Source organism: Leucoraja erinacea, chromosome 42 (assembly GCF_028641065.1).
Source record: "Leucoraja erinacea ecotype New England chromosome 42, Leri_hhj_1, whole genome shotgun sequence".
Classification (NCBI taxonomy): Eukaryota; Metazoa; Chordata; class Chondrichthyes; order Rajiformes; family Rajidae; genus Leucoraja; species Leucoraja erinaceus.
The window spans coordinates 697,501-720,406 of NC_073418.1; the positions used below are offsets into that span (position 1 = coordinate 697,501).

The 22,906-nt window shown below is 42.8% G+C and overlaps 1 protein-coding gene and 1 long non-coding RNA gene across 2 annotated transcripts in view; both read left to right on the top strand.

The window, feature by feature from the left end:
* The window catches only part of LOC129714851 (uncharacterized), a 10,078-nt gene extending 10,052 nt beyond the window's left edge, over positions 1–26 (top strand). Inside the window, exon 8 of the long non-coding RNA XR_008726422.1 lies at positions 1–26. This exon is cut by the window's left edge and continues 10 nt beyond it. This is a non-coding gene — a long non-coding RNA (uncharacterized LOC129714851).
* Positions 27–1,088: 1,062 nt separating this feature from the next.
* The window catches only part of LOC129714825 (uncharacterized protein aq_1476-like), a 43,300-nt gene continuing 21,482 nt past the window's right edge, over positions 1,089–22,906 (top strand). Inside the window, exons 1-12 of the mRNA XM_055664668.1 lie at positions 1,089–1,116; positions 1,274–1,300; positions 2,589–2,615; positions 4,966–5,001; positions 5,788–5,814; positions 9,192–9,227; positions 11,300–11,326; positions 11,691–11,726; positions 14,196–14,231; positions 16,593–16,619; positions 16,984–17,019; positions 19,471–19,506. Of these exons, the coding sequence (XP_055520643.1) occupies positions 11,714–11,726; positions 14,196–14,231; positions 16,593–16,619; positions 16,984–17,019; positions 19,471–19,506 (148 nt within the window). The 5' untranslated portion in view covers positions 1,089–1,116; positions 1,274–1,300; positions 2,589–2,615; ... (3 more) ...; positions 11,300–11,326; positions 11,691–11,713. The remainder of the gene's footprint in view (positions 1,117–1,273; positions 1,301–2,588; positions 2,616–4,965; positions 5,002–5,787; positions 5,815–9,191; positions 9,228–11,299; positions 11,327–11,690; positions 11,727–14,195; positions 14,232–16,592; positions 16,620–16,983; positions 17,020–19,470; positions 19,507–22,906) is intronic.

A 22,906-nucleotide genomic window follows, 5' to 3' on the forward strand; every position in this document is an offset into this window, starting at 1 on the left:
AGCGAAACAAAATTTAAAATTTAAAGGTAAGGGATAAAGCTGAGCTAACACATGAAAAAAGATGACTTTTTGCGGTTAAGATTTAAAAATGTAAAGAACCAGAACTCCATACATAAGAGGTTGCACAGTGCATCATCAGCAAAATGAGTAATATCTGAGGATTTATAAGTCATAGCAATCAACACGCATTGGCTAATTCGCGCTCTCCGTTGGGGAAATCAGACAACCATTGACAAAAACAAATAAATAGCAGAACATTCCTTCACTTTCGGTTTCTTGTGAAATGAAAAGAAACTTGCAGTTCACTACGAAACGCTGATCACAGAAAACTGTGCATTGTTTGCTTTACTTTAATTCATGCAATGATATGTGGTTTATGTTGTTTGAACTAATTGCTCGGAATTGATGTGATATATCGTCATCATATTGCAAAAGTGATTGAACATTACAGGTAGTTGATTTTTTTACATTATCCTCACGACACGGAAAGCGGGAAATAGGTTGAGACAATTGTTATCTTCATTCATCGGCATTTTCCGGCGTACCTGGGGTACGTAAAATGTCGTTGTCGCCTCCCTGGAGGTATTGGTGCAGTCAATCCTATGCTGCTCCGACTTGCTCTCATTCAGTTCAGTAACACAGGCCATCCAAAATTAGAACAGCTGGCGACAAGTGTAGAAGAACAAAGATGCTAGCCCCCCCCCACCCTCCCCCCCCCCCCCCCCCCCCCCCCCCCCCCCCCCCCCCCCCCCCCCACCCCCCAGCGCGGCGACATGCTGTCTACATGTAACCTATAAAATTGTACGTCTTTGGAGTGTGGGAAGAAACCTAAGATAACGGAAATCCACGTGATCAAGGGGAAAACGTACAAAAACACAGCACCCGTAGTCGCGATCAAACTCTGGCAAGCGTTGTAAGGTAGCAGCTCTACCGCTATACCGCTGCGCCCTGTATTCTATTGAATACAATAATGGTCAATTGCCCACCAATATTTCAGGTAAAGTCGTCCAACTTCTCATTACCCTCTGCATGCACTTTCGGATTTGGTGCAAATAGTCTTCATTAACTGTCCACATTTTAATTTCACAGATGAGGAACTGCAACATAAGGAAATTGGTAAGTTTTCATCGAAGTAATATTATTTTCCAAAATGTTGATGAGTGTTATTTCGCGATTTTGTATTTTTCATAGATTTAATTATAAAACGATGTTATGTTGTTCCATATTTCCGAAGCAATATGTAATTGGCGTGCCTAAATATATTTCATAACAGATTTGAAGAAGCATTTGCAATTCGATGGTGAGTCAAGATATGTTGTTGATAACTATAACAACACGATTGGCATGTTCTCACTCTTGCTGACACAGAAAGCAAGAACGGGGTCCAATATAGTGAAAATTGAAATAATTTTGAAAAAGGGAGAATAAGCAGCACTACATGGGTAGCATTCTCTGCATACTCCTCGCGAGGAAAGTAATGGATGGATATCGAGGGCATAATGCTTCGCTGAGGAACTGGTGCATGTAACGGGAATCATTTTTGGAAATCATTTTCGGGTGCCTGGGCGACCTATTACAAGAGAGGGTTTTGAATTACACGGAGACAGATGCAATTGAAGGGAGATTTGGTGTTGAAAATCATGAGGGTTTAAAGATAGATAGTCGCAAGTGCGGAGAAGAGGCAGATGTAAGGTTGAGGGGAATACTGTGTTCAAGAGGAAACCTTCAGTACACAGGACAGCCAAAGGCACGGCGAAGATGGAGGGAAGACTTGGTGCGTTATAACTAAATTAATTTCAGCGCAAGTGCAACATGTAAGGCGGCAAAACTCGAGTGTGATTTGCCGCATGGCACTGTGATATTCTGAACGGAAACACGACTGAGCCAGGTGTGGCTGAACAGCTGTAGGCTTGACAAAGGTTGAGGTTGTGAAAGCGTAAAAGCCGAACAGCCGATAGAGCAGTGCATTGCCTAGGTGAAGATGGAGCATTTAACGACAGTGCGCAAAGAGGATGGGCTGTTGTTTCAGCGACGAGAAGACGGGGAACGTGACCGGGGGGGGGGGGGGGGGGGGGTTAATTCATTTGGAAGTTGGGGAAGGAGGTATTTGAGGAAAGCGAGTTATTCGGAAAGGTCACATGGTACACTAGTCAGGAAAAATATATCACAAAACATAGATAGTAGTTTTGCGGTTTATATGCTTCCTAGCCCGATCAGTTGTTTTAGTATGTTCCGTTCTATGCAAGGATGAGGTGATGTATTGTGGTAAGTCAACCCATGGTAGAACTATTACAGTGAACGTCAGTGCCCTTGGAGGTGTTGGAAAGCGAAGGGACAATGTTGATAAATACAAGGCTCAATGGACATGGTGTCGCGGATGGACGGGTAGTGAAAAATGCGTTTGGTATGATAATCTTAATCAAATAGGACAATGATTACGGGAGTTGGGAGGTTGTTTTGCACGTGTTGCAGAATGTGTTGCTGAACCGCTTCAGAATAACGATTAAATCAGTGAACATGCTGCTAAAACAATTGCATTTCGTTTAAGCCATTAAACCCCAAATTGCTTTCGATATTTGACCTTACAGAAGAAAAGTTACTTGAATTAAAAGCAGGTAAAACTATCAATTAACATGTATTTGATAGTTGGTTTAGAAAGAACTGCAGATGCTGGAAAAATCGAAGGTAGACAAAATAGCTGGAGAAACTCAACGGGTGAGGCAGCATCTATGAAGCGAAGGAAATAGGCGAGATTTCGGTTTGAGACGCTTCTTCAGACTTACGTGGGGGGGGGGGGGGGGGGGGGGGGGGATAAAAAGGAAGTGGGGGAGACAGTAGGCTGTGGGAAAGCTTGGAAGGATGGAGAAAACAAAGACTGCCTGAAATTGGAGAATACATTGTTCATATCGCTGGGGTGTAAACTACCCCAGCGAAATATGAGGTGTTTTTCCCCCAATTTGCGGTGGACTCACTCTGGACATGGAGGAAACCCAATACAGAAATGTCGTAATCGGAATATGAGGGGGAGTTGGAGTGCTGAGCCACCGGGAGAGCAGGTTGGTTAATGCCAACTGAACGGAGGTGTTGGGCGGAGCGATCCCCATGCCTGCGCTAGGTCTCGACGATATAGAGCAATTGACACCTGGGGCTGCGGATGCGATTAATGAGGTTGGAGGAGGTGCAGGTGAACCTCTGCCCCATATGGAACAACTGCTTGGTTCCAGAGTCGGGGGGGGGGGGGGGGGGGGGGGGTAGGACAGGAGGACAGGAGGACAAGTGTAGCATTTCCGGCGGTTGCAATAAAACGTACCAGGGGAGGACTGGTTATGGGTGGGGAGGGACGAAATGACCAGGGAGCAATTTGATAGTGTTCGGTTGGAAATACATTTCAGGAACGTGAGAATAGGCAGTGTATTTTAATTATTTAAATCAAAATATATGTCCCAGTGCCGCAGTCGATTTTCCGGAACTTTCTAAGATTTGCACGAAGTTACTGACACAAAGCTCCACGCTAACGCGTTTCAATAGACAATAGAAAATAGACAATAGACAATAGGTGCAGGAGTAGGCCATTTGGCCCTTCGAGCCAGCACCGCCATTCAATGTGATCATGGCTAATCATCCCCAATCGCTACCGCGTTCCTGCCTTCTCCCCCCAATCCACAGGAACTGATCCTGAGTCTATAGAACATTGGAACATTATCACCAATGCATCCACAATTTCTAGAGCCACTTCCTTAAGTACCCTGGTATGCAGACCACCAGCCCCTGGGGATTTATCAGCCTTTAGTCCCATCAGTCTGTCCGACACTATTTCCTGCCTAATGTGGATTTCATCCAGTCCCTCTGTCACCCCAGATCTTCTGGCCACTACTATATCCGGATGTTTGTTTGTGTTCTCCTTAGTGAAGACATACCCAAAGTGCCTGTTCAACTCATCTGCCATTTCCTTGTTCCCCATAATGAATTCACCTTATTCGGTCTTCAAGGGTCCAACTTTGGTCTTAACTATTTTTTTCCTCTTCACATACCTAAGGAAGCTTTAACTATCCAGCTTTATATTCTTGGCTAGCTGACCTTCGTACCTCATCTGTTCTTCTGTTGACTTTTAGGTTACCTTCTGTTGTTCTTTCAACATTACCCAATCCTCTAGCTTTCCGCTCATCCTTGCTACAATGTTTTTTGCTACGTTTTTTGATATTTCTCCTTGCAATTCTCGCTGCTGTTGTAGTTACTGTAGATTACGCAGCAACATCATACATTGATTAGCAATACCATACACTTAATGCTCTTGCTGCTGTTGAACCGGTCATTTCATTCGGATGGAGAGAAAATTTGGAACATCAATCATTTCAAAGCATGGCATCGTCGATATAATTTTCACGATGAAATTATGGTTATGGTCATCAAGGTTGCTTTATCTGCTATGTAGTATATTTACTTAAAGCCGATCTAAATGAATTTGGATTTAGACCGAGTTATTTTAGTGCCATTGAACTAAAATATGTTTACTGATTTTGCAACACGACCAGCCTAATTCTAATTCATACATTCAAAAATAATCCTTTGGAGCAGGTTTTGTTTAATTTATTGTTCCAATCAGTTTTATTGATATACTTTTTTTTTACGGGCACGTCTTTGAACGGGCTTAGGTAGTTGATCGTTCACAGACGACATATGCCATCTTGGTTTAGTACATTTCAATCTGTAACCACATGGTTTTGTTTCGCACCATAAGGGAATATGAAGTTCAACAGCATTGTTTTCCTGTATGAACATGTCAAATTGTGATATCTGCATGATACCTGTCTTTATTATATCAATCGGAATATTGCATATTCTGGTTAAGCAGATAATAATTAGAACCCGTTGAAATAGTAGACACATCATTTTAAAACACATGATTACCGTATATTTTTTGTTTAAAGGATTTGGAACTAATCAACGTGGTTATTCTTTTCGTAGAGCATCAGACATTGCAAACTATTCGCCAAGACCTCGGTAAGAAATATACTGTGGAATATGTGCGTACATTTTAACGCTAAATGTGAATGTATTATTTTTTCGTTGTCGTCTCCTTTCTCTGGCTGGGGCAGGCAAAATGTAATCAAATCTGTAAACCCAGGTTAAGTTGATATCTTTGATGTGATTGAAATTTACTAATGTAGCATTTAGTCCACCTTCGCTTAGTCCAACATTTGCAGTTACATAGAAACATAGAAAATAGGTGCAGGAGGAGGCCATTCGGACCTTTGAGCCAGCACCGCCATTCATTGTGATCATAGGTGAACGTCCTCTATCAATAGCCCGTGCCTGTCTTCTCCCCATGTCCCTTGACTCCACTAGCCCCTAGGTCTCTATCTCACTCTCTCTTAAATCCATCCAGTGACTTGGCCTCCACTGCCCTCTGTAATTCCATAAATTCACAACTCTCCGGGTGAAATTGTTTTTTTCTCACCTCAGTCTTAAATGACCTCCCCTTTATTCTAAGACTGTGGCCCCTGGTTCTGGACTCGCCAAACATAAAGTTCTTTCTTAAAAATGACAGATGGTGATAAGTTGGAGGGAGATCGATGGATCTAAATGGTACCATAATAACGACCTTGTTCTCAATTTTACTAAAATTCCGAGCGGATTGCAAACTTTGGAAGATGAAGGTTGATGTTTCGTGATGTTACTAACATTGATAACAATTTTGGCAGTTATTTGCCATTCGCATGGACTTTGGCAGGTCCCTGACATTCGTTTAACTAACACATGCATTCTCTTCGTTTTTCCGACTGTAAGAACTGCTACTGCGTACAAAAACAAAAGGTAATGTTAAAGCGTATTTGGGGTTTGTCACTTGTCTTCCTTACATTTAAAATTATGTTTAATGGACATCGTGCTCGTGCTCCGTCTTCAATAAGTAAGTAAAATAAAATATATATTCCAAAATTATATTTTACAATATTATGTGATGACATACCAAATATTTATTTGTGCATCTTTGCATAAGCCAATTAATTGCGGAAAAGGTTAGTGGCATTGTCAAAGTTCTTACATTATCTTAATTTGGCGGGCGGATAGGTTCGGAGACACAAGGACAGGAATCGCGTGTGACCAGAATTAGAGGAGACTTGGCGAAATATATGAATGTAGGGCCGAATTGTCCGAAAGCGCTTTTGTTGCACAGGGATGAAATGATAGACATAACAATCCGATGAATTGTTTTATACATTTACACATTTTATACATATTTAATTGTGAAGTGGGATGTGGAAGTTCACTAAACTTCGATACATTTTTAAATGTATTCAATCATTTACTGTCAAACAACAGACATCTAAAAGCCCATTCAGTATTGGATAAATATGATAGAGTGCATTTTCGTCGCCACAGACTTCAGGAGAACGAACGCACGCGAATTCTGGTGCTTCGTTAGTGTTGATATCCCCGGTCCCCTCTATTCAAATGAACAATTACCAACTATATTTCTACAATGGACGACGATGAACTCAATTTATATTTTAACGTGTCGTGGACACGCTTCTCATAGTTTACTTAGTTTTAGCTTAAGTTTTAGGAACTCAAATAACACTGTACCTCAGTTAGTACATGCGACAATAATTTCGAACTTGAACTTGAGTTACAACGTGGTAACAGGCCGTTCGGTCTACCAAGTCCGCGCCAACCAATGATAAGTCGTACTCCAATTCTGTCGTACACACGGCAGACACTTTCAAAAGCCAATAAATCTCCATCTCCCTCCATGTCTGCCTTCCGCAAATACCGCTCCCTCCGCAACTCCCTTGTCAATTCTTCCCTTCCCTCCCGTACCACCCCCTCCCCGGGCACTTTCCGTTGCAACCGCAAGAAATGCAACACCTGTCCCTTTACCTCCCCCTTCGACTCCATTCAAGGACCCAAGCAGTCGTTCGAGGTGCGACAAAGGTTCACCTGCATCTCCTCCAACCTCGTCAACTGCATCCGCAGCTCTAGATGTCAGCTGATTTACATCGGTGAGACCAAGCGGAGGTTGGGCGATCGTTTCGCCGAACACCTCCGCTCAGTCCGCAATAACCTACCTGAACTCCCGGTGGCTCAGCACTTCAACTCCCCCTCCCATTCCCAATCTGACCTCTCTGTCCTGGGTCTCCTCCATTGCCAGAGTGAGCAACACCGGAATTTGGAGGAACAGCGCCTCATATTCCGCCTGGGTAGGCTACGTCCGGCGGCCATGAACATTGAATTCTCCCAATTTTGCTAGACCTTGCTGTCTCCTCCCCTTCCTTAATCCTCGAGCTGTCTCCTCCCATCCTCCGGGCTTCGGGCTCCTCCTCCTGCCTTTTCCCTTCCTCCGCCCCCCCACCCCACCCCCTATCAGTCTGAAGAAGGGTTTCGGCCCGAAACGTCACATATTCCCTTCGCTCCATAGATGCCGCTGCACCCGCTGAGTTTATCCAGTATGTTTATGTACCTTCGATTTTCCAGCACCTGTCGTCCCTTCTTGAAACCAATCTACACACCTGCACGCTTTTTGAATGCCGGAGTAAACCGCAATATCCAGGTAAATCCCACGTGGTCACAAGGAAGACATGCCGCGTCCGTGCAGACAGCATCCATAATCAGGATCGCACCCGGATCTCTGATGCTGTAAGGTAGCAATTCTTCCGCTACGCTACGGTTTATATTTGGTCTTCAATCGACACTTAAAGAGTGATCGAAAATGTAGACTGTTTTACACAGCTGATGACAAATAGATAATTTGTATTTAGGTTGCTGTAATATTCCGCTGAAATAAGCGAAATGTGATCGACGAATTATGTTGTGCTATCAAACTTAACCTTGAAATAAACAAAAATGAAAGAGGAATAAAATCTAAATGCAAATGGTCATCTGTGAAATATAACTAATTGTAATCTTGTCGGAGACGAAGCGGGTAAAGCAAATAGTTGTGTTAAATAAACGGCATTTGAAAGACACGTACACTTAGTCGTGATAAACTGTTTTTAGTTATTGACGTTGCAAAGCGCATTAGTTAACTGAACACACCTCCTAACTCACAACCCCCCGAAATAAACCTGTCACGTGGCAGTCCCGACTTCTGACGAGGTTTAGCATAACATAGCCTAACCACTGGGAGCCGCTGCAATCTACGTTTTACGCGATTCAATTTTTTAAAGGAGAACAGTTCGTTTCTCACTGGTCCAATATAACAAAGATCCGTTAATTTTGTGAATATAATTTTTCATTTTTCATGCATTGGACAGAGAACGAGGATCTTCGCAAATATGTCGGTGTGCATTAACTTCAGAAGATAAATTGTAATATATCATATTCTGAAGTTTGGCTTGACACGCTGATCAGCAGCAAAAGAAAATAATGCAATTCAAATAACCTTTTATGTAACTCTCCGTTGCAACATAGCTTTATCATTCCAAGAGGTCTACGTCTATTACTCAGCAACTGTCGATACATGGGGTACATAGAAAAGAGTCACCAACCATCCTAGAGTTCACTAATTGTTATCGGTTAACTTCTCACAGGGAGAAAACATAAATTTCGTAGGCAGCACACACACTCAGGATCAAACCCGCGCATTTGTCGCTGTAGGGGCGGCATCTCTACCGCTGCGCCACCTCGCCGCTCGAAATCGTCAGCGCTCTATTTGAAATCAATTTTCGCATCGTTGGCTATTCCGCTGGGATTAGGAGATTAATTATGTGAACACGATTCACGTCCAGGCTGGGGTATTCTATTCACCCTGCTATCCCTTGGATTCATTTCCAGACCACTTTGCTTTATGGAACTTGGATAGAATGCCGTTGAGGAAATTTTGAGGATGGCTCCGGTAGCTGTCTTTGTGTGACCTCGAAATCTGGGGGCGTGGATGATCCCGTCTTTCAATGGCACATCATTTTAACGAACTCGTTTAATGGAGGTTTTAATTACTGGCAACTTATGTTTTCAGATCTATAGAATTACCTATTAATTTGGAATAACGTGCGATATTATCGCAAATCATGAAAACGTAGATGGTGGGACAAGCGTGCCAATACAAGTTTGAGCCCACCTTTGATATGTTTATCGATGATTCTGGTCCTTGAATATCTGCTTCAAGTTGAGCCGGTATTTACCATTTGTTTCAAGTCTCATGTAATAGTCAGTCGGATAAATGTTTTTACGTGTACTTTTAACTTTGCTCGTAGGAACGCAGGAACTACAGAAACAATTGGACGAAGCTAGTAAGCAACATAAACAATCTTTAGCATATGCATTGATATTTGGGTCGAAATGTGTGTCTTATCGTCGAAAATAATCCGTATCCATGTACCTCACCAAATCAATTTAAAATTTTAAATTTTACCGCATCAGCCGAAACTACTACTTGGCACCTCCTTCCAAATACCCTCCACCTTTTGTTAGAAAATGCTACCGTTCAGATTCCTACTTAATTATTTATTTACCCGATGTCCCTATCCTGCGACAATGCTGTAGTAATCTACCCATCGTTGCACATCAAGCAGATAGGCACCTCTGTGTGCTCATCGCCCCGTCACCCGCTCTCTAAAGAATGACATTTTAGCTGGGCAACCTCTCTGGCCATCGAATGCAGTTGCTCAGTCCGTTGAATCCTGGGAATGCCCTCGTAAATGTTTACGGCATATTTTAAGCTTACTGACATATTTCTTTCAGAGTTGTGACCAAAACTAAACGTAACACTCCTAGTGCGGCCTCACCAACGTCATGTGAAACTATGACTTAACGTCCTATCTTCTATCCTCAATTCCCTGATTGATGAAAGCCAACGTGCCAATTCTCCATGCATTCCGTCTACTCTCGATGCCACTATCACGGAGGTATGTGCTGGCACTCAGAGCTCGCACTGTTCTATATCCGTCACCAGTCCTCTACTGTGCATCCTAACGTTTTCACCCTTGGTAGAATTTCCAAAAGCAACAGTCCCTACTTATCAAAATTAAACTCCGTTTGCCATTCCTCGGTCCACTTGCCCACCTGATCAAGATCGCTGTAATTCTTGAAAATACCCCGCACTCTCTACAACGTCACATTTGTATCTTCACCCGCGAATTTACTAATCATGACTAATCGATATCGTCGATAAAGATTACAAACAATAGACTGGGCACTGATCCACGATTTACTGTACTCGCCACATATCTCCAATGAAGCCGTACGGATCGTTTGACATCACAATCGATACCGACTTAAGGATTGACCTGATGGTTTTGAAATTCACAATTGTGGTGGCACTGATAACCATATAACCATATAACAATTACGGCACGGAAACAGGCCATCTCGGCCCTACAAGTCCGTGTCGAACAACTTTTTTTCCCCTTAGACCCACCTGCCTGCACTCATACCATAACCCTCCATTCCCTTCTCATCCATATGCCTGTCCATTTAAAAAAAAAAAAATTATACCAATTAACCTGCCTCCACCACTTCCACTGGAAGCTCATTCCACATTGCTACCACTCTCTGAGTAAAGACGTTTCCCCTCATATTACCCCTAAACCTCTGTCCCTTAATTCTGAAGTCATGTCCTCTTGTTTGAATCTTCCCTATTCTCAAAGGGAAAAGCTTGTCCACATCAACTCTGTCTATCCCTCTCATCATTTGAGACACCTCTATCAAGTCCCCCCTTAACCTTCTGCGCTCCAGAGAATAAAGACCTAACTTATTCAACCTATCTCTGTAACTTAGTTGTTGAAACCCAGGCAACATTCTCGTAAATCTCCTCTGTACTCTCTCTAGTTTGTTGACATCCTTCCTATATTTGGGCGACCAAAATTGTACACCATACTCCAGATTTGGTCTCACCAATGCTTTGTACAATTTTAACATTACATCCCAGCTTCTATACTCCCCCTATCTTGGTATAAACTGCATACTAACTAATCCAATTTACCACACCTTCATCCAGATCATTGATGTACATGACAAACAACAAAGGACCCAACACAGATACCTGAGGCACCCCACCAGTCACCTGCCTCCAACCCGATAAACAGCCATCCACCATTACCATCTGGCTTCTCCCATTCAGCCTCTGTTGAATCCATCTTGCTATTCCTGCATTTATACCCAACAGTTGAACCTTCTTAACCAACCTTCCATGAGGAACCTTGTCAAAGGCCTTACTAAAGTCCATATAGACAACATCCACTGCTTTACCCTCGTCAATTTCCCTAATGATGGAAGCACTGTTGGGCATGCAAATATACGTTGTGTTCCGAAGTAGTTTTCTATTTCAAATCTCTTGTATAAAGATGATCGTTTTCCTTTATAGAAGAGGAATTGGCCCGAAAAGATAAAGGTAAGTTGGTATCCACCAACGTCGTACTTCATTGTTGCCCAAAATGAACACGCTCAATGATAAGCACAATTCAAGTGATATGGGAATACAAATGTGCGTTCTGGAGCAGCCTGTACACAACATTGATTATTGGGATTAGATCGTAATCCTGTAATCTAAATTATGTAACTAATCTTGATACGTTTCCTTAATAGATATTGCCCGCAAATGATGTGCTTTTCATTGCATTTTCAACGATGCTTGCAAACCATACTTTGAAAAGTTAGCTGTTAAATATAATGTATCGGAGGTAAAAGCTAAGTAAGTGATGTCGAATTAATACATTTTATTTTAATGAAACGACACTCTTCCACTTACTCTTTAGAAATAACGCTACTTAAAGAAGGCATGCAAAGCAAAGGTAAATAAAAGAGTCTAGTTTTGTACGGGGAACGTCGACCATTTCGGAGGACTCTTATAAAGCTTATATTGGGTGACGCGCGTATGAATATAACGATGATTATACTTCTTTGTCCTTTGTCCCATATACCTTATTCTGAGGAATCGACATTTTGACAGCTGATGAACCTCCTAAAAAATTGACATTGATTGAAATGAGAGTAAATGGCGCAACGCTCCACCATGCGTGTAGATTTTATGGATAATGTGTGGAACCATTGTAATGAGAGCTTGAATTTATGTGATTAAGGGTTCAGTATTAAGGAGATATATATTTTGTTGAGCTGTAAACAGTGATAAATATCTCGCTTTGATTTTGAGGCTGCAAGCCAAAACGGAACAACTATGTATATTACTAAAAGTCTGATCTTGACCACTTCCTATTGTTGTGTATATTGATTTTAGGGGGAAAAAACCCGCCATTTACGTCTGTGATTTTTGGCCGCCTTACTCAGAGTCCCCCTCCGCTGCGCGGGACAAGAGGAGTTTTCTCATCGATGGAAAATAAGAGTTATTGGTGTTTAACAAACGTTGAGATTATCTCTCCTGAAGGCCACGCCCCTTCCGGAGGGACGATAAACCCGGAAGTGTTGAGTGCCTCAGTCAGTCTCCGCAAGATGGGAGAGAGAGAGAATGACGTTTCTCAGTCTGAGCTGTGAATAACACTGAACACATGTCTACTAAACTGTGAGTGGTTTTACTGACCTGTCAGTGCCATTATGGTGGTTTGAAAATGTAGTTTGGAAATGCTAAAGCTGTATTGTCTTCGGTTTGGAAATGCTAAAGCTGTGTTGCTTTTGGTTTGGGAATGCTAAATTTGTGTTGCCTTTGGTTTGGAAATGCTAAGGTTGTGTGCCTTTGGTTTGGAAATGCTAAAGTCGCCTTGCCTAATTAAAGTTGCTTTGCCTAATTAAAGTTGCCTTGCCTTCTATATAATTAAAAGTCTAATCTTGACCACTTCCTGGTTGCACTTGGTATTGATTTTAGAACAAAACGCTACAACGTACGGTTGTGATGTTTGCACACTGCTTGATATAGTATGAAACTGCGCTTGAATTTGGTGGCCTTGCACCCTGCTTGAAGTGGTAAGGAACTGCACTTGAATTTGGTCGGCTTGCACCCTGCTTGAAATGGAATTTCAAGGAATAGCCGTGAGTCAACTGCCAGCCCACCAGCCGTGAGCTGCCATAATAATAGGCCTGAATGACTGAGCCAACAGCCCAAAAAAATATTCGGCCCACAATGGCCATGCTACCCTCTGGAAACCAATCCATTCAGCCCACAACAACCATAATAGCGCTCCAGAACCCCCCTGTTTGGTGTATCGTAGGGATCTGGTGAGTGTTGTACACCGAGGGATCCTGGAGTGCAGGTACATTTCCCTTGAAAGTAGCTTCGTCAGTGGATAATATGGTCAAGTAAGATTTCAGCACTTGGCCACCGCCGTTCAGAGTGATGAGTAGGGAAGTTCAGAGGTCAAGTTAAAGTTATACAAGACAAAAGTTATCACAAGTTGGTGAAATCACATTTAGAGCACTGTGTTCAGGTTTTGGCACCTTGTGATAAGAAATATGCTGTCAAGCTGGAAAGAGTGCTGAGAAAATATACGATTTGCCAGGTCTCAAGGGCCTGAGCGATAGAGGAGAGGTTGCCCAGGATCGGACTCTATCCCCTGGAGTGCATTGGTATGAGCAGATCTTGGGTTACATAGAAACGAGCCACCAACCATCCTAGAGTTCTCTAATTGTTATCGGTTATCTTCTCACAGGGAGAAAATATAAATTTCGTAGGCAGCACACACACTCAGGATCAAACCCGCGTATTTGTCGCTGTAGGGCGGCATCTTTACCGCTGCGCCACCTCGCCGCTCGAAATCGTCAGGGCTCTATTTGAAATCAATTTTCGCATCGTTGGCTATTCCGCTGTGATTAGGAAATTAATCATGTGACCACGATTCACGTCCAGGCTGGGGTATTCTATTCACCCTGCTATCCCTTGGATTCATTTCCAGACCACTTTGCTTTATGGAACTTGGATAGAATGCCGTTGAGGAAATTTTGAGGATGGCTCCGGTAGCAGACTTTGTGTGACCTCGAAATCTGGGGGCGTGGATGATCCCGTCTTTCAATGGCACATCATTTTAACGAACTCGTTTAATGAAGGTTTTAATTACTGGCAACTTATTTTTTTCAGATCTATAGAATTACCTATTAATTTGGAATAATGTGCGATATTATCGCATATCATGAAAACGTAGATGGTGGGACAAGCGTGCCAATACAAGTTTGAGCCCACCTTTGATATGTTTATCGGTGATTCTGGTCCTTGAATATCTGCTTCAAGTTGAGCCGGTATTTACCATTTGTTTCAAGTCCCATGTAATAGTCAGTCGGATAAATGTTTTTACGTGTACTTTTAACTTTGCTCGTAGGAACGGAGGAACTAAAGAAACAATTGGACGAAGCTAGTAAGCAACATAAACAATCTTTAGCATATACATTGATATTTGGGTCGAAATGTGTATCTTATCGTCGAAAATAATCCGTATCCATGTACCTCACCAAATCAATTTAAAATTTTAAATTTTACCGCATCAGCCGAAACTACAACTTGGCACCTCCTTCCAAATACCCTCCACCTTTTGTTAGAAAATGCTACCGTTCAGATTCCTACTTAATTATTTATTTATCCGATGTCCCTATCCTGCGACAATGCTGTAGTAATCTACCCATCGTTGCACATCAAGCAGAGAGGCACCTCTGTGTGCTCATCGCCCCGTCACCCGCTCTCTAAAGAATGAAATTTTAGCTGGGCAACCTCTCTGGCCATCGAATGCAGTTGCTCAGTCCGTTGAATCCTGGGAATGCCCTCGTAAATGTTTACGGCATATTTTAAGCTTACTGACATATTTCTTTCAGAGTTGTGACCAAAACTAAACGTAACACTCCTAGTGCGGCCTCACCAACGTCATGTGAAACTATGACTTAACGTCCTATCTTCTATCCTCAATTCCCTGATTGATGAAAGCCAACGTGCCAATTCTCCATGCATTCCGTCTACTCTCGATGCCACTATCACGGAGGTATGTGCTGGCACTCAGAGCTCGCACTGTTCTATATCCGTCACCAGTCCTCTACTGTGCATCCTAACGTTTTCACCCTTGTTAGAATTTCCAAAAGCAACAGTCCCTACTTATCAAAATTAAACTCCGTTTGCCATTCCTCGGTCCACTTGCCCACCTGATCAAGATCGCTGTAATTCTTGAAAATACCCCGCACTCTCTACAACGTCACATTTGTATCTTCACCCGCGAATTTACTAATCATGACTAATCGATATCGTGGATAAAGATTACAAACAATAGACTGGGCACTGATCCACGAGTTACTGTACTCGCCACATATCTCCAATGAAGCCGTACGGATCGTTTGACATCACAATCGATACCGACTTAAGGGTTGACCTGATGGTTTTGAAATTCACAATTGTGGTGGCACTGATAACCATATAACCATGTAACAATTACAGCACGGAAACAGACCATCTCGGCCCTACAAGTCCGTGTCGAACAACTTTTGTTCCCCTTAGTCCCACCTGCCTGCACTCATATCATAACCCTCCATTCCCTTCTCATCCATATGCCTATCCAATTTATTTTTTTAAATGATACCAATGAACCTGCCTCCACCACTTCCACTGGAAGCTCATTCCACACCGCTACCACTCTCTGAGTAAAGACGTTCCCCCTCATATTACCCCTAAACGTCTGTCCCTTAATTCTGAAGTCATGTCCTCTTGTTTGAATCTTCCCTATTCTCAAAGGGAAAAGCTTGTCCACATCAACTCTGTCTATCCCTCTCATCATTTTAAAGACCTCTATCAAGTCCCCCCTTAACCTTCTGCGCTCCAGAGAATAAAGACCTAACTTATTCAACCTATCTCTGTAACTTAGTTGTTGAAACCCAGGCAACATTCTAGTAAATCTCCTCTGTACTCTCTCTATTTTGTTGACATATTTCCTATAATTGGGCGACCAAAATTGTATACCATACTCCAGATTTGGTCTCACCAATGCCTTGTACAATTTTAACATTACATCCCAGCTTCTATACTCAATGCTCTGATTTATAAAGGCTAGCATACCAAAAGCGTTCTTTACCACCCTGCCTATATGAGATTCCACCTTCAAGGAACTATGCACGGTTATACCCAGATCCCTCTGTTCAACTGTATTCTTCAATTCCCTACCATTTACCATGTACGTCCTATTTTGATTTGTCCTGCCAAGGTGTAGCACCTCACATTTATCAGCATTAAACTCCATCTGCCATCTTTCAGCCCATGTTTCCAAATGGCCTAAATCACTCTGTAGACTTTGGAAATCCTCTTCATTATCCACAACACCCCCTATCTTGGTATAATCTGCCAACTAACTAATCCAATTTACCACACCTTCATCCAGATCATTGATGTACATGACAAACAACAAAGGACCTAACACAGATACCTGAGGCACCCCACTAGTCACCTGCCTCCAACCCGATAAACAGCCATCCACCATTACCATCTGGCTTCTCCCATTCAGCCACTGTTGAATCCATCTTGCTATTCCTGCATTTATACCCAACAGTTGAACCTTCTTAACCAACCTTCCATGAGGAACCTTGTCAAAGGCCTTACTAAAGTCCATATAGACAACATCCACTGCTTTACCCTCGTCAATTTCACTAATGATGGAAGCACTGTTGGGCATGCCAATATACGTTGTGTTCCGAAGTAGTTTTCTATTTCAAATCTCTTGTATAAAGATGATCGTTTTCCTTTATAGAAGAGGAATTGGCCCGAAAAGATAAAGGTAAGTTGGTATCCACCAACGTCGTACTTCATTGTTGCCCAAAATGAACACGCTCAATGATAAGCACAATTCAAGTGATATGGAAATACAAATGTGCGTTCTGGAGCAGCCTGTACACAACATTGATTATTGGGATTAGATCGTAATCCTGTAATTTAAATTATGTAACTAATCTTGATACGTTTCCTTAATAGATATTGCCCGCAAATGATGTGCTTTTCATTGCATTTTCAACGATGCTTGCAAATCATACTTTGAAAAGTTAGCTGTTAAATATAATGTATCGGAGGTAAAAGCTAAGTAAGTGATGTCGAATGAATACATTTTATTTTAATGAAACGACACTCTTCCACTTACTCTTTAGAAATAACGCTACTTAAAGAAGTCACGCAAAGCAAAGGTAAATAAAAGAGTCTAGTTTTGTACGGGGAACGTCGACCATTTCGGAGGACTCTTATAAAGCTAATATTGGGTGACGCGCGTATGAATATAACGATGATTATACTTCTTTGTACTTTGTCCCATATACCTTATTCTGAGGAATCGACATTTTGACTGCTGATGAACCTCCTAAAAAATTGACATTGGTTGAAATGAGAGTAAATGGCGCAACGCTCCACCATGCGGGTAGATTTTATGGATAATGTGTGGAACCATTGCAATGAGAGCTTGAATTTATGTGATTAAGGGTTCAGTATTAAGGAGATATATATTTTGTTGAGCTGTAAACAGTGATAAATATCTCGCTTTGATTTTGAGGCTGCAAGCCAAAACGGAACAACTATGTATATTACTAAAAGTCTGATCTTGACCACTTCCTATTGTTGTGTATATTGATTTTAGGGGAAAAAAACCCGCCATTTACGTCTGTGATTTTTGGCCGCCTTACTCAGAGTCCCCCTCCGCTGCGCGGGACAAGAGGAGTTTTCTCATCGATGGAAAATAAGAGTTATTGGTGTTTAACAAACGTTGAGATTATCTCTCCTGAAGGCCACGCCCCTTCCGGAGGGACGATAAACCCGGAAGTGTTGAGTGCCTCAGTCAGTCTCCGCAAGATGGGAGAGAGAGAGAATGACGTTTCTCAGTCTGAGCTGTGAATAACACTGAACACATGTCGACTAAACTGTGAGTGGGTTTTACTGACCTGTCAGTGCCATTATTGTGGTTTGAAAATGTAGTTTGGAAATGCTAAAGCTGTATTGTCTTCGGTTTGGAAATGCTAAAGCTGTGTTGCTTTTGGTTTGGGAATGCTAAATTTGTGTTGCCTTTGGTTTGGAAATGCTAAAGTTGTGTATCTTTGGTTTGGAAATGCTAAAGTCGCCTTGCCTAATTCAAGTTGCTTTGCCTAATTAAAGTTGCCTTGCCTTCTAAATAATTAAAAGTCTAATCTTGACCACTTCCTGGTTGCACTTGGTATTGATTTTAGAACAAAACGTTACAACGTACGGCTGTGATGTTTGCACACTGCTTGATATAGTATGAAACTGCGCTTGAATTTGGTGGCCTTGCACCCTGCTTGAAGTGGTAAGGAACTGCACTTGAATTTGGTCGGCTTGCACCCTGCTTGAAATGGAATTTCAAGGAATAGCCGTGAGTCAACTGCCAGCCCACCAGTCGTGAGCTGCCATAATAATAGGCCTGAATGACTGAGCCAACAGCCCAAAAAAATATTCGGCCCACAATGGCCATGCTATCCTCTGGAAACCAGTCCATTCAGCCCAAAACAACCATAATAGCGCGCCAGAACCCCCCATGTTTGGTGTATCGTAGGGATCTGGTGAGTGTTGTACACCGAGGGATCCTGGAGTGCAGGTACATTTCCCTTGAAAGTAGCTTCGTCAGTGGATAATATGGTCAAGTAAGATTTCAGCACTTGGCCAGCGCCGTTCAGAGTGATGAGTAGGGAAGTTCAGAGGTCAAGTTAAAGTTATACAAGACAAAAGTTATCACAAGTTGGTGAAATCACATTTAGAGCACTGTTCAGGTTTTGGCACCTTGTGATAAGAAATATGCTGTCAAGCTGGAAAGAGTGCTGAGAAAATATACGATTTGCCAGGTCTCAAGGGCCTGAGCGAGAGAGGAGAGGTTGCCCAGGATCGGACTCTATCCCTTGGAGTGCATTGGTATGAGCAGATCTTGGGTTACATAGAAAAGAGCTACAAACCATCCTAGAGTTCACTAATTGTTATCGGTTATCTTCTCACAGGGAGAAAATATAAATTTCGTAGGCAGCACACACACTCAGGATCAAACCCGCGTATTTGTCGCTGTAGGGCGGCATCTTTACCGCTGCGCCACCTCGCCGCTCGAAATCGTCAGGGGTCTATTTGAAATCAATTTTCGCATCGTTGGCTATTCCGCTGTGAATAGGAAATTAATCATGTGACCACGATTCACGTCCAGGTTGGGGTATTCTATTCACCCTGCTATCCCTTGGATTCATTTCCAGACCACTTTGCTTTATGGAACTTGGATGGAATGCCGTTGAGGAAATGTTGAGGATGGCTCCGGTAGCAGACTTTGTGTGACCTCGAAATCTGGGGGCGTGAATGATCCCGTCTTTCAATGGCACATCATTTTAACGAACTCGTTCAATGAAGGTTTTAATTACTGGCAACTTATTTTTTCAGATCTATAGAATTACCTATTAATTTGGAATAATATCATGAAAACGTAGATGGTGGGACAAGCGTGCCAATACACGGTTGAGCCCACCTTTGATATGTTTATCGGTGATTCTGGTCCTTGAATATCTGCTTCAAGTTGAGCCGGTATTTACCATTTGTTTCAAGTCTCATGTAATAGTCAGTCGGATAAATGTTTTTACGTGTACTTTTAACTTTGCTCGTAGGAATGGAGGAACTAAAGAAACAATTGGACGAAGCTAGTAAGCAACATAAACAATCTTTAGCATATACATTGATATTTGGGTCGAAATGTGTATCTTATCGTCGAAAATAATCCGTATCCATGTACCTCACCAAATCAATTAAAAATTTTAAATTTTACCGCATCAGCCGAAACTACTACTTGGCACCTCCTTCCAAATACCCTCCACCTTTTGTTAGAAAATGCTACCGTTCAGATTCCTACATAATTATTTATTTACCCGATGTCCCTATCCTGCGACAATGCTGTAGTAATCTACCCATCGTTGCACATCAAGCAGATAGGCACCTCTGTGTGCTCAATGCCCCGTCACCCGCTCTCTAAAGAATGCAATTTTAGCTGGGCAACCTCTCTGGCCATCGAATGCAGTTGCTCAGTCCGTTGAATCCTGGGAATGCCCTCGTAAATGTTTACGGCATATTTTAAGCTTACTGACATATTTCTTTCAGAGTTGTGACCAAAACTAAACGTAACACTCCTAGTGCGGCCTCACCAACGTCATGTGAAACTATGACTTAACGTCCTATCTTCTATCCTCAATTCCCTGATTGATGACAGCCAACGTGCCAATTCTCCATGCATTCCGTCTACTCTCGATGCCACTATCACGGAGGTATGTGCTGGCACTCAGAGCTCGCACTGTTCTATATCCGTCACCAGTCCTCTACTGTACACCCTAAAGTTTTCACCCTTGGTAGAATTTCCAAAAGCAAGAGTCCCTACTTATAGTGAGATTAAACGAGTACTTACCAGTACGAAGTTTGATCTGTATTTTATGAGGAGTTACGATGAGGGATTACGTGAAGAACCCACCCAGCGCGCAGGCGCGGCATACTTCCAAGCAGCGGTGTGGAATCACAGATAGACACAAATTGAAGTAAAGATAGTAAAGATTAATGAGACATCAGGCCGAGTTTGATCTATACAATGAGGGTGGGAGCGGAGGGCACGTAATCCCTCATCGTAACTCCTCATAAAATACAGATCAAACTTCGTACTGGTAAGTACTCGTTTAATCTCACTATTTTACTTCGGAGTCACGTGAGTGACTACGTGAAGACTTCAAAGGTCTGTGATTTCAAACCGTGTAACAGTTATATCACTCACTGCCGAAAGATCATCGAGGGAGGAAGTGGTATCTAAAGACCAACGAATTTGTTAGTTTTAAAAAACAAATGTTTATTAACAACAACAAAAAATAGCTCCCCTGGGCTTTAAATTATAAATTTGCGGTTTCTAAAATTCTCTCCGCAAAGACGTCCTTCTCCATCAGCGGTTTGTGGTAGAATTTTTGGAATGTCGATTCCCTTGACCATCCCGCTGCACTAAAGATGTGGTCTAGGGGAACCTGCATCCGATCCGCCGCTGACGTGGACGCTGCCCTGGTTGAATGGGATTTTAAAACATCCGTGTTAATCCCTGCCGTATTAAGGACCTGTTTCAACCATCTGGATATTGTCTGGCTGGTAACCCGTCCAAAAGGCTTTTTATGGCTGACCCATAAGGCTTTCTCTCTCCCTCTAAGAGTTTGGGTTGTGTCTATGTAATCATAAAGGTGGGTCACCACACACAGCCTAGGTTCTGGAGGGTAGGCCCGGAAGATCAACGGGGAGTTGGATATACCTGGCCTGCTCTGTTTAACCAACCCCGGCATGGTAAAAGTAATGGAATCTGGGGTGGTCACCATGTGGTCCAGACTTAACTGATGCAGCGACTGAACCCTCTGAGCAGAGACAAGCGCCATGAGCATGAGGGTCTTGTAATTGGACTGTTCCAGGCTCAGGGATCCCACCGGAGGCCAACCTCGAAGGTGTGACAATACTACACTAACATCCCACACATGGGTGTATCTAGGTGTAGGGGGTTTGGTGTTATAAATCCCTTTAAGGAGTTTGATAACCAGAGGGTGGGATCCAATACTATGCTGTCCTGTGGGCATAAGGTATGCGGACAGGGCGCTCCGAGCTGCATTGATGGCACTGTAGCTCATCTTTTGGTCATGGTGCAGGTGGGCCAGGAAATCCAGCACATCCGTGATCGAAGCCGTCTTGTAAGATGCCCCTGCTTTCAGGCAGTACTGTTCCCATTTCCTGATGTAGGTCAGGTACTGTTTCTTGGTGGAAAATCGCAGGGATGCCGACATGGTGGTGATTGTTCTCTCTGATAACCCCAATCCCTGGTAAGGTCTGTTCAGAATCTGGAAACCAGGAGGTTCAATTTTCGATGGCATGGATGACTTATGCCAGTTACCGGGTGAGTCAATAATTGGGGGTGGTTGTGAAGGACCATAGGTGTCTCTACCACCATGTCGTGGAAAATTGGGAACCATGGTTGGGTAGGCCAGTCGGGTACGACCAGAATGCCTGAGGCTGAGTCAGCTTGAATTTTCTGGAGTACCCGACTGATGAGGCAGAAGGGAGGGAAAGCATAGAAAAAGAAATTTCCCCAATCCAGCGTGAAGGCATCTACCGCTGCTGCCTCTGGGTCTGGTTCCCAAGCCACATACATGGGTAGTTGGTGATTTAGTCTAGACGCAAACAAATCTATATCTGGCGTACCATATTGCTTAACAATTCTAGCAAATAGTTTCGGATCCAACATCCATTCGATGTTGTCGTTGAATTTTCGTGACCTGGTGTCCGCCACTGAATTTAGCTTGCCTGGTAAATAGGCAGCTGATAGCCAAATATGTCTCTCGACACACCATTGCCAGATTATAGTACTCAATTTGTCGCATGATACTGATTTTATGCCACCCATGTGCTGGATGTAAGATACCGCCGTTGTGTTATCAATCATAATCCTAACATGCACATGCCGCATATCAGATGCATATGCTTTTAGCCCATAAAAGGCGGCGAGCATCTCCAAGAAGTTAATGCCCAGTGTTTGTAGTAGCGATGCCTCTGAGTTAGTCCATCTGCCACCTGTGCTGTCTATAGAGTTAGTAGCTCCCCAGCCTAAAGCACTGGCATCCGTTGTAATGGTTATGTTAGGATTGGCGACGGCGATAGGACTGTGACTGTGCCAAATGTTATCCACCCACCACTGAAGTTCTGATCTGGCTTCAGCGGGTAACTCCATTTTACGGTCATAATGCCCCCTATTAAGACGTAATGCATGTGTCCTTGCTCTTTGCAAATTTTGATAATGCAAGGGCCCATATTGGACAGCCGGGAATGCTGCTACTATAGTACCAATGACTCTGGCTATGTGCCGTATCCTTGGTTGCGGTATTGCAATTAAATGGTTACAGGCTTCTGTAAGTGTAACTTTTTTGTCTCTGGGCAGAGTGACAGTCATATGGATAGTGTCAATAGTGAAGCCTAGGTAATCCATGTTAGTAGTAGGCTCCAATATTGATTTATCTGGGTGTAGAATGAATCCCAATGTTTCAA